The sequence below is a fragment of the Callithrix jacchus genome, chromosome 3, assembly GCF_049354715.1.
Source record: "Callithrix jacchus isolate 240 chromosome 3, calJac240_pri, whole genome shotgun sequence".
In the NCBI taxonomy this organism is placed as follows: Eukaryota; Metazoa; Chordata; class Mammalia; order Primates; family Cebidae; genus Callithrix; species Callithrix jacchus.
In genome coordinates this window covers 129,766,574-129,784,954 of record NC_133504.1, presented here as the reverse complement: position 1 = coordinate 129,784,954, position 18,381 = coordinate 129,766,574, and the positions used below count along the sequence as shown (strand labels likewise).

Here is an 18,381-nt window from a genome sequence, read left to right as displayed (position 1 = left end):
TTCCTTTTCAATGTTATCTGGTATATTCTGATATATTTAATCTGATATCACTTGTATAAAATATTACTTTGGGGTAGAGATATATTTTATCTACTCCTAGACAAGCAAATTATCCTGTTACAATAAAATATTAAAATGCTTAAATTCTCTGGTTTTAAAGGTTATTTGCTTTAAAGCAGAAGAAACCAACTATAGCTAACTTAAGCAAACATAAATTTATTATAAGAACATAGAATGGCTTACAGCTGTAATCACGGCACTTTGGGAAGCTGAGGCAGGTGGATCACGAGATCAGGAGTTCAAGACCAGCCTAGCCAACATGGTGAAACCCCGTCTCTACCAAAGATACTAAAAATATGGGCCGGGCGTGGTGGCTCACGCCTATAATCCCAGCATTTTGGGAGGCCGAGGCCGGTGGATCACGAGGTCAAGAGATCGAGACCATCCTGGTCAACAAGGTGAAACCCTGTCTCTACTAAAAATACAAAAATTAGCTGGGCATGGTGGTGCACGCCTGTAGTCCCAGCTACTGGAGGCTGAGGCAGGAGAATTGCTTGAACCCAGAAGGCGGACGTTGCGGTGAGCCGAGATTGTGCCATTGCACTCTAGCCTAAGCAACAGAGTGAGACTTTGTCTCAAAAAAAAAGAAAGAACATAGAATGTCTGGAAACAAGTTGATTCAGGGACTAGGAAGCAACTTGTGCTAAGAATCATCTGATTAGGAAAATGCTATCCTTCACTGTTCTTCTACTCAAGTTCAAATTTCAGAAAGAAAGCATTTTCTGGCCTAACTTGAGTCACAATCTTTTGCTCCCCCTTTTAGGACAGGGTCTTACCCTGTCACCCAGGTTGCAGTGCAGTGGCACTATCATAACTCATGCAGCCTCAAACTCCTGGACTCAAGGAATCCTCCTGCCTCTGCTCCCTGAGTAGCTGACATTACAAGTGTGAGCAACCACACCTAGCTAATTTTTTCAATTATGTAGAGACAGGATCTCGCTATGTTGCTTAGGCTGGTCTGACCCTGGTCTCAAGTGTTTCTCCCACCTGCACTTCCCAAAATGCTGGGATTACAGGTGTGAGCCACTACACCTGGCTTACATTCTTACGCTTTAATTGAGGGAGAGCAAGGTACATAACTATTGTCTACCAGATTGTCTTCAATGGGAAAGGGTGTAATTCCTCAACAGAGAATGGACATATGGTCAATTAAAAAGGAGAAATAAGACACATGGATATATAAAACTATGGTCATAGAGTAATCCATTGAAGTGGAGTAATGAAAGTAATCTCCACTAGATTCCAACTGTGAGCCTTCTCTTACTCCATTTTTACCCAGGTGACGCTGTTTTCTCTCACTCTCTATTCATACAGGTAACACTTCCAAACCTTTTCAGTGTCATTGATTATTTTGTGAAGGAGACTCGAGGAACTTTACGGCCATTTATATGTTCAACAGATGAAAACACTGGTATGTTCTTCACTTAATTGCTATATTAAACGAAACAAAACACAATTCCTGAAACTCTGCCTATCATTTATTGTACCAGTCAGGCAGGAACTGTAGTTTAGCCTTTAAATTTGTCCATTTGGAAATCATTTTGTCGTTCAGTCTGTGAAAACAGGAAAGTACAAATATGTATTGTGAATAGAGTATGAGTGCATTCTAGGGAATGGAAAACCCTGAGGTATGTATTATCACTATAGCTTTATTCTATCATTCTACTCAGCTTTATCAAACAAAATCAGAGGTAAGAGAAAACCATAATCATGTAAGTTAATGGAAACTAAGTGGAATTTAAAGGTATAGTCCATCAACAAAGATGCTTAATACAAGATAAAATGAATGAAGATTAAGAAGAGATGGTGGGAACTGGTGATTAGCCAATAGATGACTTGAAAGAGAAATTTTATTCCACTATGAAGGCAGAAGTCAGATTGCAAAATTACAAGGAATGAGTGGGTGGTGAGGAATTACAGATAAAGATTGTAGTTATGACCAGCTGCAGAATTTGCCAGCCCCTTGTTCATAAATTAAGAATTCCAAAAACAGTTATAGCAAACCATTAAACCGAGCATGAGACCCTATGTAACTGCACAGTTTACACACCCCTGAAACTGCCTGTCTTTGCAGTCCAATTTCAGTCAGAGCAAGCCAGGTTGAATGTAATAGTCTCTCTCTATCCTGTGCAACAGTTATTGGTACACATGGTCACTGGCAAACTGTAAGCAGGAGAGAGAAAATATTTTCAGCTTTTTTGGATTTAGTTATCAAAACAAGTCCCCTTTTTTTTTTTGAGATGGGGTTTTGCTCTTGTTACCCAGGCTGGAGTGCAATGGCGCGATCTCGGCTCATGGCAACCTCCGCCGCCTGGGTTCAGGCAATTCTCCTGCATCAGCCTCTTGAGTAGCTGGAATTACAGGCACACGCCACCATGCCCAGCTAATTTTTTGTATTTTTTAGTAGAGACGGGGTTTCACCATGTTGACCAGGATGGTCTTGATCTCTTGACCTCGTGATCCACCCGCCTGCCTCGGCCTCCCAAAGTGCTGGGATTACAGGCATGAGCCACCGTGCCCGACCTTTGAATACTTTAGAGACTTGTTTTGTGGCCTTACATATGGTCTATCCTTGAAAATAATCCATTTTCTGAGGACAAAAATATGTATTCTGAAGATGCTGAATGAAATGTTCTGTACATATCTATTAGGTTCATTTGGTCTATAATGCATATTATGTCTGATGTTTGTTGATTTTGTATAGATGAAAATGGGATGTTGATATCTCTAGCTATTATTGTATTGGGGTCTATCTCTCTCTTAAGCTCTAATAATATTTGCTTTACATACATGGGTGCCCAGTGTTGGGTGCATATATATTATATATATTTACAATTGTGTCTTCTTGCTGAATTGACTCTTTGATCATTATATAGTCATTTTCTTTCCTAATTTTTGACTTGAAATATATTTTGTCTCATATAACTACTCCTGATTTTAGATTTCTATTTGCATGGAATATCTTTTTCCCTCTCTTTAGTTATAGTCTATGTGTGCCTTTATAGGTGATGTATGTTTCTTGTAGATAACAGATTGGTGAGTCTTGTTTTTTATCCATTCAGCCACTCTGTGTCTTTTGATTGACGAGTTTAGTCCATTTATATTCAACGTATTATTGATAACGACTTACTACTGCCATTTTGTTACTTATTTTGTCATTATTTTGTGGTCTTCTCTTCCTTCTACCTTCTTTCCTTTTTCTTTTTTTGTGAAGGTGATTTTCTCTGGTGGCATCTTTTTTTTTTTATTTTTGTGAGTGTTGTTTTTAAATTTGAAATACGACGAAGCTTTCAAATAACATCTTATGACCTATTATCTTAAACTGATGACAACATTGACTGCAGAAACAAACAAACAAATAGAAACTAATAATAGCTCGATACTTTTAACTTCATACCTACACTTTGTTCTTTTTTCTTCCTTTTCACTCTTGTGGTCCAGGCTGGAGTGCAATGGTGCAATCTCCGCTCACCACAAACTCTGCCTCCCAGGTTCAAGTGATTCTCCTGCCTCAGTCTCCCAAGTAGCTGGGATTACAGGCACCTGCCACCATGGCCAACTAATTTTTGTATTTTTAGTAGAGACAAGGTTTCACCCATGTTGGCCAGGCTGGTCTTGAACTCCTGACCACAGGCAATCCACCTACCTCAGCCTCCCAAAATGCTGGGATTACAGGCATGAGCCACTGTGCCTCATAACTATCCTTTTATACTGTGGATGTCTTGAAAAATTGTAGTTATTTTTGATTGGTTCATCTTTTAGTCTTCTAATTAAGATATAAGTAGCTTACACATGACAATTATGGTGTTTTACTATTCTGTTTTGTCTGTGTATTATTACCAGTTAGTTTTGTTCCAAAGAAATCAGATGATTTCTTATCATTCATTAATGTCCTTTTCTATCAGATTGAAGAACTCTCTTTAGCACTTCTTGTAGGGCGAGTCTGGCATTGAAATCGCCCAGCTTTTGTCTGTCTAGGGAAGTATTTATTGCTCCTTCATGTTTGATGGATATTTTCAGTGGCTATACTTTCTGGTAGAAAAGTTTTTTTTTTTCCTTTTGCACATTAAATATGTCATGCTCTCCTGGCTTATGAGGTTTCCACTGAGAAGTCTGCTGCCAAATGTATTGGAGCTCCTTTGTATTTTATTTGTTGCATTTCTCTTGTTGCTTTTAGGATATTTTTTTCCTGTCCTTGGGAGTTAGAATATTAAATGTCTTGAAGTAGTCTTCTTTGGGTTAAATCTGCTAGGTGTTCTATAACCTTTTGTACTTGAATATTTATACCTTTCTCTAAATTTGGAAAGTTCTGTTATTACTTTGAATACACTTTCTACCTTGGTATCTCTCTCAATCTTATTTTTAAGACCAATAACTCTTAGATTTGATCTTTTGAGGCTTTTTGTTTTTTCAGGATATTGTAGGTGTGCTTCATTCCTTTTTATTCTTTCTTCTTTTGTCTCTTCTGATTCTGTATCTTCAAATAGCCTGTCTTTAAGCTCAGTAATTCTTTCTTCTACTTGATCAATTTTGCTGTTGGAGAGACTCTGATGTATCCTTCAGAATGTCAATTTTTCAGGTCCAGAATTTCTGCTTGACTTTTAAAAATTATTTCAATCTCTTTGTTAAATTATGTGGCAGGATTCTGAATTCCTTCTCTGTGTTTTCTTTTCATTGAGCTTCCTCAAAATGGCTATTTTGAATTCACTGCCTGAAAGTTTACATATCTTTATCACTCTAGAATTAGTCACTGGTGACTTAGTTCATTTGGTAAGGTCATATTTACCTGTATGGTCTTGATGCTTGTGTTGATGTCTGGGCAGTAAAGAGTTAGGAATTCTAGTCTTCACAGTATGTGCGTGTTTGTAGCCATCTTTCTTGGAAAGATTTTCCCAGTCTTCAAAAAGAATTGAGTGTTCTAATCTATGTCTTTGGTCACTGCAGCCACATGTACATTAGGAGGCACCTGGGCCCAGGAACACCGTGACTCTTGCAGACTTGTAGAGGTACTGCCTTGATGGTCTTGGGTAATATCCAAAAGAATGTCCTGGTCTACTAGGCAAAGACTCTTGTTCTCTTCCCTTACTCCCCCCCAACAAATGGAGTCTCTCTCTCTATCTGTCTCTGTGCTGAGCTGCCTGGAGATGGGGGAGAGGTGGACACAAGCACTCCTGTGGCCACCACCACTCTGACTGTGCTGGGTCATACCTGGAGCCAGCACAGTACTGAGTCTTGGCCAATGCCAATGGTGATCATTATTTGATTACATCTGATGTTCACTGAAGGCTCAAGGGCTTATTCGGCAAGTGGCTAATCCAGCCAAGCTTGTGTCCTTCCCTTCAGATTGGTGAGCTCCCCCATGCCAGACCAGAGTGAGTCAAGAAATGCCATCCAGGAGCCAGGGCCTGGAGTTATGAATCTTAGCAATCTACTTGGTGCTCTATTCCACAGCAGCTGAACTGGCACCCAAGGTACAAGACAAAGTCCTTCCTACTCTTTACTCAGGCAGAAAGAGTCTCTCCCCATGGCTACCACCGTCACAGGCCTGTGTGAGTGCTGCCTGGCTACCACCGATGTTCACTCAAGACCCAAGGGATCTTCAGTCAGTTTGTGGTGAATGCTGCCAGGCCTAGTTCTCTCCATTTAGGGTAAGGGGCTCCTCTCTGACCCGGGGAGGGTCCAGAAATGCCATCTAGGCCCTGGCTTCAAGCCCAGCATGGTACAGGACTTACCCAGGACCCTCAGTCTTTATGGCCTAAACTGCCTTTCAAGTTTATTTAGAACCCCAGATCACTTTAGCCTGTGGTGTTGAGACTATTCAGAGATCAGATTCTGACCACTGGGTGGACAATTCCTCTCTGGCTAGAGCTCATCTAAATGCTCCCCTCTGTAGCCCTGGCTGAATTCTGCCATATGCTGTTTTCTCCTGTGACATGTAGCACTGAGTTCCAATGCAAAGTGCCACAGTCACTGTCCACTCCTTTTCCTAAGCACACAGATTTTCTCTCTGTACCAGCAGCCACTGCCGGAAGATGGGGGAAGAAACCAGGCTGACAATTCAAGACTATTTTTCCTACCCTCTTCAGTGTCTCTTTCATTGCTATGATGTTAAAACCAAGTACTGTAATTGCTCACCTGATTTTTTGGTTATTTTATTTATTTATTTATTTTTTTTGCCGTCAATAAGAAATTTACTTGTTTTAAAAAAACCCAAATGCTGGCATTGTCCAGAAAAATTTAACAGGTTTATTTATAATTATTATAAAGGTGAACCGCTGAAACTTGTTCACTGAAACATTTTAACTTGCATTAATGCTTTACGTCTCCGCATTTATATTAAAAATTCACACACAAATGAAAATGGAAAAACTGCCAATACCTGATTTCTGTCCCCTATTTTTCCACTTGCAATCATATACTTAGGTACCTTTTGACCCCATGGAAAAAAAATTATCTAACGTTCAGAACTACCAATAACAGGAAGAAGAGAATTTTTTTTTTTTTTTAGAATGAAATGTTTCCCATCATAGTGGATTCTTAAGCACGCTCTCCACGTATGCGGCGTGCTAGCTGGATATCTTTTGGCATAATTGTTACACGTTTGGCATGGATAGCACAAAGGGTGGTGTCTTCAAAAAGGCCAACCAGATAGGCCTCACTTGCCTCCTGCAAAGCACCAATAGCTGCGCTCTGGAAGCGCAGATCTGTTTTAAAGTCCTGAGCAATTTCTCGCACCAGACGCTGGAAGGGAAGTTTGCGAATCAGAAGTTCAGTGGACTTCTGATAACGTCTAATTTCACGGAGTGCCACAGTACCAGGCCTGTAATGATGAGGTTTCTTCACCCCTCCAGTAGAGGGCGCACTCTTGCGAGCGGCTTTTGTAGCCAGTTGCTTCCTGTGTGCTTTACCACCGGTAGATTTGCGGGCAGTCTGCTTTGTACGAGCCATGGTATAGAGACCTCCTTACTTACCCCCCTTCTCCTTTGGCTGGAGCTCGGCGAGCGAGAGGCGGCTGGCGTTGGAGAGCGACGGCGGCGCGGCGGCGGCTGCGAACACCGATTTTTTGGTTATTAAGGTGCTTTCTAGTGTGGACAGTTGTTTAATTTGGTGGGTTCCTGTTGGGATAGCTGGAGGGTTCTATTTGGCCATCTAGCTCTACCTCCTCCCTCCATTGGGTTTTTGGTTTTCTTTTGTTTTTCTTGAGATGGAGTCTTGCTCTGTTACCCAGGCTGGAGTGCAGTGGTGTGATCGGCTCACTGCAACCTCCACTTCCCAGGTTCAAGGAATTCCCTGTTTTAGCCTCCTCAGTAGCTGGGATTACAGGGACCCACCACCATGCCCAGCTAATTTTTGTATTTTTACTAGAGACGGGGTTTCACCATCTTGGCCAGGCTGGTCTTGAACTCATGACCTCGTGATCCACCTGCCTCAGCCTCCCAAAATGCTGGGATTACTGGCGTGAGCCACCGTGCCCAGCCTCCACTGGGTTTTTATAGCTTTTATTTCTTTGTTGAGGACATCTATCTTTATCTTCATTTCAAGAGTGTTTATGACCACCTAATGAAGCATAGCTGCTTTAAGGTCTCCATCTGATAATTTCAACATCTTGGTTATCTTAGTGTTGGCATCCATTGTCTTTTCCCTTGATAATTGGGGAATTGGGTTGAGCACAGTGGCTCATGCCTGTAATCCCAGCACTTTGGGAGGCTGAGGGAGGCAGATCATGATCATGGTCAAGAGTTCAAGACCAGCCTGGCCAACATAGTGAAACTCCATCTCTACTAAAAATACAAAAAAATATTAGCCAGGCATGGTGGCATGCATCTGTAATCCCAGCTATTTGGGAGGCTGAGGCAAGGAGAATCACTTGAACCTGGGAGGTGGAGGTTGCGGTGAGCCGAGATCGCACCACTGCATTCCAGCCTGGGCAACAGTGCAAGACTCCGTCTCAAAAAAAAAAAAAAAAAATTAGGAAATTGGTTACATTCCTCTAGCTTTTTGTATATCAAGTAATTCCTGGTTCTTCATATATCAAGTAATTCTGAATGGTGTCTTGGACATTTTGAATATTACATTATGAGCATCTGGTTCCTGTTAAAATTCTCTGGAGCATGTTTTAAAAGCAGGTAACCATCCTGATTAGATTGAACCAGTTCTGTCTCACTTTCTGTGGGAAGCAATTCCAACATTACTTCAGTTTTCAAAGCCTCTGTTATGCTGTTTTCCGTATGTCTCATGAATCATCAGCCTGGGACTTGGTTGTGGTTTACACCTTAGTTGTCAAAGCCTTTGGCATCTGTTTTGTATCTGGTTCTGTGCATGCACAATTCAGGGGAGAGCCTGGAACTTGTGTCACTTCAGAACTAGGAGATAACTCTTTTCCAGCTGCCACCTCTCTGGGATTTCTCCATACTCTCCAGCCACCAAGGGTCTTTTTTTCTTGGTGTTCTTGCTAGAATGATGGAGCTTATTAATGACACCTGTGCTGTAATTGCAGTTCTGAGACTGCAGCTGCCCCAATCTCTCCAAGAAATTAGTGATAGGAAAGAGAAAAATGTAATTCCAATTCTCCCCTCTATCCACTTTTCCCAATTTCTCTGAATGGAAGGATGAATTTTCTCATGGGATTTTAGGTGCCCATGCTGCCACTGCCACAGGCTGCATCTTGACTAGGGGCCACCCTTAGGGCAGGGCCATGAAAAAAAATAGACAATAGAAATACTAAAAAAAAAAAACCAAACCACTATTGATGTAAAATGCCAATGACTTTAGAAACAGACAACTAAACTGCTACTGGTATGTGACTGAACTTGTTCAGTTTGCTTTGTGATAAGGAACAAAATACTCAACCTCAGTGCATTTCAGATTCCTTTGTATAGGGACTGGGGAATGACATAAGAACAGATGGAATTAGAGGGCATGTGAAGAAAGACTTTAAATAATTAGAATATCATCTGTAGAGTAACATATATCCTTTCGAAAGCAGAAAGATGGAAAAGTACATGAGAATGAAAGCAGGACTTTCTAAGAAAAGCTACTCAAAGATCAAAACTTATCTTGACAAATAATGCTGACCTTTTAAGAAAACTTTGTGGAACCCTAAAATTGCTTCAGGAATTTGGACTCATAGATGGTTGGGGCACAGTGAGACTGCTAGTACATTAAACTTCAATTTACCTTGAGTTAGGAAATGGGAGTTGTAGAGCAGGAAAGGGTTCAAATATGGAGATTTGGAAAAAGTTAATATGTAATAAAATATATCCCAGTTAACCCATGTCAGCATTCAGCTCTCTCTTACACCAAAAGAACAACAATGGAACAAGAATGGTCAAAGATATTTCCCAACTCCAGAAATATGCAGTTTAAACTAAGAGCGCCTTTAAAAATATAAGGCAGGTAACTGATATTAAGCTAAAGATAAAGAAAAAAAATATTAGGAATAAAATTACAAGTCCAGGACAAAATAAAATGTAAAAAAGCATCAGTATTTATTTTCCTAACATTTACTAGCACACCAGCAATGTTCCAAGCACAAGCAGGAAAATCAACTCACCGAAAATAAAGAACCACCTTTTTCTACAATATTGGTTCTCTAATTAAGTTTTTCTACCCACAATTTCTAGGTCAAGAACCCAATATGAAAGGGAGAAGTGAAAAGTTGAAGAAAAGTCCACACATTGCATGAAATACAATGTGAAAGCTCCTTTGTGTATCTTGGTAATTTATATTTCAAAACAAAGATTATACTTTTAAAGAGAATTACCTATATTCTCCTGATGCTGATTTCCAAGTCATTCACTTGAACACCAGAATTAGAATTAAACATTGTACCATACAATTTCATTATCTTATCAGAACAAAACCGATTCACAGGGAAACCAGAGACTATCGCTGTGGTGGTAACCTGCAGATATACACATTCCCATGCACTGACATAAGCTGAAAATACATAGTACTTTCTAGATGGAGGTTTTCTTTCTTTAGGCCTCAATTAAATACATTTCCTCTATACAATTCCCACAGCAGTTTCTCTAGTTCTAAATCCTACTAATTCCCAGAAAACCTAAGTTTTGTTGAAATCTGATTTGACTAATTGATCAAATACGCATTTTAATTACCTAGTTGGAAGTTAGAGACATGAAATGTACCAGGAGAAGCCCTTTCCAATGGAAATACTATATACCACATTTTTTTTGTTAATGGAAATAAATGTATCCATTCCCATGTTTCTCCCTGATGTCATCTTTTTACACTTCAAAATCAACCCATTACTTCCTCACAAAGATGGTACTTCCTCACATCATCTTGTTTCATAAGTACGATGAGCCTGATTATAAATACTCAGTTTTTAAAAATACAGAACCATCAGCCCCAGACTACATCTACTGAATCAAAATCACAGGGATTTTTTTTCATAATTTTTTTTTCTTCAAAAGCAAACTTTTAAATTGATTTTGATGGTTATTCAATTTGGGAATCACAGAATCAACTAAGAAAAAAAAGATATGGTCTATATTCTACAGAGGAAAGAGTTTGTGAGACAGAAGGAGAAAACAGCCATTGACAAGTCAAGGAGAGAGGCTTCATGGGGGAAAAAAACAACCTGGCCAAAACCTTGAACATCTAGCTTCTAGAACTGCGAAAAAATAAATTTGTGTCCTTTAATCCACATGATATGTGGTATTTGTTATGACAATCCTAGCAAACGAATTCAGTGAGCTCCCTAGGATTCCTAAAAATATGCAGAGTTCTCTCAGACTTACTGAATTATAATTTCAGGAGTTGGGGAGGGGGGCTGGGGCTGGTCCAGAAATCTGCCTTTTAAGTGCACACCACAGGTAATTGCTATACATAACAAATTTGAGAACCAGTTCTTTAAGATTTACTGTATTATGAAGATAAATAATCTGTGTAGCAATATATGCAAAATAAAGTAAGGCTTTCTTTTACATGGAAAGGCAGTGTCAATTAATTAGGAATCATAAATATGATAAGAGTTGGGACATAAAGCCTGAACATTTAATATAAGTATTTATTGAAATGTATTATTTATATAAATCACTGTGTTAATTGATGTAAAAATTACAAAAGAAGCACATATATATTATTCTCAAGGGGTTTCCAATTGAGTTGGTCAAAATATAGATAAGAGACTAAAGAGCTCTAATTTCTTAACATTTCAAAATGTTGAGTGAATTCTTGCATTCTCTAAGAAATCAGGGTGCTTAATATAAAAAAAACTTTTAAAAAGTAGATTCTTAAAGTTGGTGAGGCATTGTGGTTGAATGCAATAAATGGAAAAGTAATGGTCAAGGGAAACAGATGACTGTAAGTAGATAAGAAACAGATGAAGAGGTAAGTAAATTGGAATATGGGTTAAAAGAAATTATACAGAGTAAAGCAGGACAAGAAAGAACAACTGGAAAATACAGAAGAGAGGCTGATAAACACTGAAGGTCTGTCATGTTTAATGAGAATCTCCATAGACGAGAATAAAGTGGTTACATGTGAAGGAGTAGTATCTGAGAACATCTCCAGAACTAGTAATGAAGACAAATCCAGATTTAAAGAGCTCAATAAATCTTAAGCAGGATTAATAAAAAATTCATACCCAGACATATATTAATTAAATTGGATAAAACCAAAGCTGATTTAAAAAAAAGACATTTCTTTAAAGGTATAAGTGTTAGCATGACAGCGGACTCAAAAGCAATAGAGGAAGTCGTGAGGGAATGAAAAAATGTCTCCCATGTGCTGAAAGATAATAAAGTCCAAATTAGGCATCTATAGCCAACAAAAATCTTTGCAGAATGAAGAAATATACAGATATGTTCAGAAAACAAATAATCAGTTAAGTATGCTACCAGCAGACTCTCACAAAATGAAATTCTAAAGTAAGTTCAGATAAAAATTTATTCCAGATGGTGTTTTAGTCCATTTGGGCTGCAGTAACAAAACATGATAAACTGGCTTATAGATGATAGAAATTTATTTCTAGGGGTTGGAAAGTCCAAGATCAAGGCATTGGTACATGCAGTGTCTCGTGAGGGCCCACCAAGATGGCTCCAAGATGGCCCCTTCTTGCTGTGTCCTCATCTAGTAGAGGTGAGAGGTGTCAGAGCCTCTTTTATAAGGGCTCTGCCTCCATGACTTAATCACCTCTCAAAGTCCCCATCTCCATCTTGAAGATTAGAAATTCAACATATATATTTGGGGGAAGACATAAATGTTCAGCCTATAGCAGTAAGCCTTAGATACAAAAATAATGAAGAGCAAATAAAGTTATGTGTGTCTGTGTGTGTGTGTGTGTGTGTGTATGTATAAATACAAACACTGACTACATTAAAAACCAGAATTAAAGAACATTAAAGTACATGACAACAGAATTAAGACACACAGTACAGATAAAATATATGACAACAGTATGTAACCTGGAAATTAAAGAGTTGCTCTAGTTATTATATCTAGATAATAAATAACTCTAAATAGTTGCATAAACAAGCCATGTTCATGGATTCAGTGGGTCAAGAGTTTGGCATAGCATAGCACAGCACAGTAAGAACGGCTTGTTTCTGCTCTGTGAAGTCTAGGGCCTGGAATCATTTGAAAGTTTGCCTACTCACATGTCTGACACCTGATGCTGCCTGCAGGCTGGGAGCATCAGACGTTCTCCATCTGCACTAGTTTGAGCTTCCACACGACATGGTGTCTAGGTTCCAAAGGTGAGGTTTCCAAGAGAGAGCAAGTAAAAGAGTGAGAGAGAGCCAAGAGGAAGCCAGCTACATATCCTTTTATGACGTTACCTCAGAGGTCTAAAGGGGACTACAGTGTAGTAAGCTTCTAGAAGAGTATGTAATGTTGAAAATATTGCTGTAGTCATTTTTGGAAAATATAACTTGCCAAAAGATAAAGCTAATGATTAACTTTAGTCTTATTTAATTTGAATATGTATGATAGAATATAGAGTAATTATTAAAAGACAAACTAGTAAAGAGAAAACAATGTGTATTGCTCAAGGAGGACACACCATATCATCTATATTAAGAGAATTGGATTAGTAAAGGAATTGGTAAATAGGTTTTGAGAGAATTGAAAATGTCCATTAGGGACAAAATTATTAAAGACAAAAAGATGGAATAGAACCTAGAAGCCTTTAAGAGACACCCTGCAGAATGCCAGAGAAAAGTTGGAGTCTGGAAAGCAACCACAGCTGCTAAAACAAGAGCCACTGCTGAGGTGATGCTGACAATATTGGGAGGCTAATGAGAAGGGGAAAAGTCTCTTCTCCATATCCTAAGCATTCCAGTCTCTTAGTACTCTTTCTTTGTGGGACCTAAAAACAAGCCAGATGCCAAAGGAAAAGCACAGTTTGCAAAAAGTTCCAGCCACAAAGTACCAGAATACAGATATGTGAGTCTGGAGTTGAGAGACAATAACTGGCAAAAACAGAATAGTATAGTAAGTCAATACTAATTTTAAAAGGCAAGAAAAGAGAGAAAAAGAATCACAAAATATGTTAAACAAAAACCTAATCCCTAATCTAAAACAAAAATCCTAATCTCTCTCAATACAAAATAAAATGGCAGAAACAAATCTAAATATATTGGTAATTATATTAAATGCACATGGTGTAAGTGTTCCAGTTAATAACAAAGATTATTCTATTAGATTAAAAATAATAATAATAAAAGCCAGGTGCGGTGGTACATATCTGTATCCCCAGCTACTTAGGAAGCTGAGGCAGGAGGACCATTTGAGCCACTGCACTTTGACCTGGGCAACCTAAGAGGGACTCTGGATATAAAAATAAACAAAACAAAAAACTCCACTAAAATCCTAAATCTATTTTGTTTACTAGATACACATTTAAAACATAAAAATACAGAAAGATGAAAAGTAAACTGATGAAAGAAGTTACTCTGAAAATACTGACTAAAGGAAGGCTGGTATAGCTGTAGAGAAAACAAATTTTAACGCAAAACATTACAGATACACTGCATAGTGATAAGATATAATTCATCAGAAAAATGTAACATGTTAAACAATCTACATGTACTTAATAGTTATCCTCAAAATATATAAGACATATACAAGGAGGAGGCAGATCAAGATCATAGTAGGTGATTTTATAACATACTTCTTTCAGTATATATTTAATATAATAGGTATATTAAAAATCAGTAAGGATACAAAATATTTCAATAACACAATTAACAACCCTAAAAGACACATCAGATAGCTTGTTTTTAGTTTTTAGGTCCCAGAAATAAAAACTAGGTGACTAGAATGCTGAAGATATGAAGAAGAGACTTTTCCCTTCCCACCGTCCCTAATGACTACAGAATATACTGTTTTCAAATGCATAAAAATTATTTTAAAATTCACCATATTCTGGGACATAAAGCAAGTCTCAAGTAATTTCAAATAATTAAAATCAGAAGGATTCTTTATGATAAAAATTCAATTATACTGCATATCAAAAAAACATAATTAGAAAAGCCCATGTTTGAAAAAAAAGAAATACTCTCCTATAAAAGAGCTGAGAAAATTCCAATGAAAATTAGGAAAATATTTTAACTAAATATGGCCATTATGTATCAAAATTTGTGGAATATGGCTATAAGTTGAGTATAATGTAAATATATTACATTAGTATAGAGATAACTTTTAAATGTTTATGTTGAAAAGGAAGACAAGTTGAAAATGAAAAAAGTAACCCAACTCAACAAGTTAGAAACAGAATAGTAAAAAATACCCTAATAAAATAGAAAGAAATAATATTGATTAAGGCAGAAATTAATGGAATAGGAAACATGCTATATAGAAAGGATCAACAAAACTAAAATTTGGATCTTAGAAAAGATTAAACTGTTTTTATTTGGAGTTAAGGTTATGTAGAAATTTTAAAAAATGGCCTGGGCACAGTGGCTCATGCCTGTAATCCCAGCACTTTGGGAGGTCATGGCAGGTGGATAACGAGGTCAGGAGTTCAAGACCAACCTAGCCAATAGAGTGAAACCTCATCTCTACTAAAAATATAAAAATTAGCCAGGCATGGTGGTGGGTGCCTGTAGTCCCAGCTATTTGGGAGAGGCAGGAAAATTGCTTGAACCCAGGAGGCAGAGGTTGCAGTGAGCTGAGTTTGCCCCACTACACTCCAGCCTGGGCAACACAGTGAAATTTGTCTGAAAAAAATTAAAAATAAATAAATGAATAAAAAGAGAAAGGAAAGAAAAAATTTTAAAAACTGTGCAAATAATTTACAAAATCAATAGTTTATTGTTTCCAGGTACAAAAGAAACACAAATAAATCAACTGTATTTCACACATAATCAACAGGAAATAATGTGAGCTAAGTAATTTGGATTTATATTCTCACTTGAGAACATTTAGAAAAGTTGGATAAAATATAGTTTTCAAAAATGTGGGAAGGCAGCAGAGAGCTAAGTTGGTGAATAATTATGATGCCAATAATATCTGGAAAAGGACTGAAATTCAAAAAAATAAACCCTTCATTTGGGACAACTGTGTTAGGAGTATTTTTAGATTGCAAAAGGCCACTGGGAAGCTGATTAGATAGAGGTAAAGGGCTAAAGATTCAAAGGTAGAGTCCAGGGCCAGTCAAGAGGTGAGGGCCTGGTAACTCACTTTGAAACCCTGAACGGTCGAAACCTAGAAAAAAGGATGAACAGAAGAGTACTACCACAGTGTGTGGCTCAGCTTTCAGTCATCTAGGTGACCTGGAAAATCTCAGTCTCTGAAATTGGATCAAAATAATTCTAAATTACTAATGCCCAAGTACCTGGCAGAAGCGTGGATGAAAACATCATTTCGAGCATCAAGTTATTTCCAGTTTTTTCAAATACAATATTGGCAAATAATTAAAGATAACCAGGCACACAAGGAGACAAGACAATAAGAATGAAGATAAGAAGAAACAAAACCTACAGGAGGGTTTCGATTCTGGAATTATTAGATACAGACTACAAAATAATTATGCTTTTCATATTGAAGCAGATAAGAGACTGAAAATTTCAGCAAGACAATTAAAAACTGCAAGAATGACAGATTTACATGCTTGCAAAGAAACTGAGAACTGAAAACACAAGGGGCTAAGAATAACAAAGACACTCTAACAGAACAATAAGTTGGAAGGATTTGTTTTGCCAAATTATCAACAATATATCAACTACAATGATGAGGATGGTATACTAGCACAGGGATAGAAAAAAGGGAACAAAAATTTCAGAACGAGATGTGAGGACTAAGCTCTGATTTTTTGTGTTGCCCAAATTCCTATCTAAGGGGTCTGGGAAGTCATGCTCTGTAAACCGTAAATTCTCATCAGATGGGTTTTATTTAACCTTTATATCATGACTTACTTTCCAATCTGACTCTAGTATAACAAGGAAGAAAATAAAAATATTTTACCCCAAAACATAGGGGTTTCTCTGCCACTTCTTGAAATGGCCCTGCAAAGCCATCCCTTGTGGGAAAAATCCACATTCTATAGAGAATCCCCTTCCCCCACCCCTTTTTATTCCCCCTTCCTTCCTTTCCAGATCCAGGAGATAATCAAGAGCCACACACCCTTTTAGGTCTGATAAGAAACATGTTACAACCTGCTCTCTGAAGTCTGCTGAGAGCTTCTTCTGCACAATAAAACTTGGTCTCAACAATCCCTTATTTAACCTGAACATTTCCTTTCTGTTGATCCTAGATAAACTCAACCAGTTGTCATCCAGAAAATGTTTTACATTTACTTACAGCCTGGAAGCCCCTGCTTTGAGCTGTCCTGCCCTTCTGAACCAAACCAAAATATTTCTTAAACATATTTGATTGATGTATCATGACTTCCTAAAATATATAAAACCAAGCTGTACTGACCACCTTGGGCACATGTTCTCACGACCTCCTGAGGGCTATGTCACAGGCCATGGTCACTCATATTTGGCTCAGAATAAATCTCTTACAATATTTTACAGAGTTTGACTCTTTTCATCAACAGATGTGTTTACATATGGATATAATACATGACTTTGGTGGCATTATAGAAAGGAGGAATAAAACCCAGACTTTTCGGTAAATGGTGGTGAGGCATCTCCTAGCAAACACTAAATTAATACCTCATAAAAAAATTAAATATGAAAGGCAAAATTAAAACTTTTAGAAGACAATATAGAAGACTATCTTCATGACTCCAGAATAGGGAATGGTACTCTAATTTTAAAAGACTGATACTTCTCAGTACTTAACCATTAATAAATTATTTGTATCAAAGAACATCATAAGGGAGAGAAAGGCAAACCACAGAATGGGAGAAGATATTTGTAACTATATAGCCAACAATGAGGAAAAATATTAGCAACAGAACAAAAATGTGTGACAGACCTGATGAGACACTTTACAAAAACAGAAAGTCAAATTGGCCAATAAACTTGCGAAAAAAGTTCTCAACTTCACAGGTAATTAGTGAAATGCAGAGTGAAACTTCAATGAGATATAACTGCACCTCCACCAGACTGGCAAAATTAAAACAAAAATCTGTTAACACCAGCATTGACCAAGATATGCAGAAACATAGTTTGGATATTTGTCCCCTGCAAATATCATGATAAAATATGATCCCCAATATTGGAGGTGAGGACTGGTGGGAGGTGTTTGCGTTACGTTGGATCCCTCATGAATGGCCCGGTGCCCTCTTTGAGATAACGAGTTCTTGCCTCATGACTTAATGTGAGATTCGATTATTAAAAAGAATCTGGGACCTCCCCTATTTCTCTCTTGCTCCTGTGGCCATGTGATATGCCAGTTCCTCCTTTGACTTCAGCCATGATCGCAAACTTCCTGAGGCCTCACCAGAAGCTGAGCAGATGCTCAGGCAATGCTAATACAACCTGCTGAACCATGAGCCAAATAAACCTCTTCTCTGTATAAACGACCCACTCTCAGGTATTCCTTTATAGCAACACAAATACAACCAACATACTAATGTTTAGGAAAAAATTTGTAATTGTCTATTAAAATTTAAGATATGAATATATTATGACCAAAAAATTTGACTCCTAGATATATACTTTATTTGTACTAGGAGTTAGATAAAATAATATTCATTGTGAAACTGTAATTGCCTGAAACTTAAAGTTCCCCGATTGTCTACAGTAAATAAATTGTGGCATATTAATGCACAGGCAAATTAGGCAGAAATATTGAAGAATGAAGTACAGCTACAACCAACATGAATAAATCACATGTTGAACAAAAGCAGCCACAAAAGAATGTATGATTTTGGATAAAAATTCAAAAACAAGCAAACTGTAT

The 18,381-nt window shown here is 37.8% G+C and overlaps 2 protein-coding genes across 2 annotated transcripts in view; one reads left to right on the top strand and one right to left on the bottom strand.

The window, feature by feature from the left end:
• Nucleotides 1-10,288, top strand: part of STAP1 (signal transducing adaptor family member 1) — a 40,753-nt gene extending 30,465 nt beyond the window's left edge. Inside the window, exons 8-9 of the mRNA XM_035293633.3 lie at nucleotides 1,375-1,471; nucleotides 9,684-10,288. Of these exons, the coding sequence (XP_035149524.1) occupies nucleotides 1,375-1,471; nucleotides 9,684-9,745 (159 nt within the window). The 3' untranslated portion in view covers nucleotides 9,746-10,288. The remainder of the gene's footprint in view (nucleotides 1-1,374; nucleotides 1,472-9,683) is intronic.
• LOC100386265 (histone H3.3A-like) lies at nucleotides 6,449-7,033 on the bottom strand. Its single transcript, XM_008993251.6, has one exon. It carries the CDS (start codon nucleotides 7,006-7,008, stop codon nucleotides 6,598-6,600), a length of 411 nt encoding a protein of 136 aa, XP_008991499.1. The 5' UTR covers nucleotides 7,009-7,033; the 3' UTR covers nucleotides 6,449-6,597.
• Nucleotides 10,289-18,381: the final 8,093 nt, after the last annotated feature.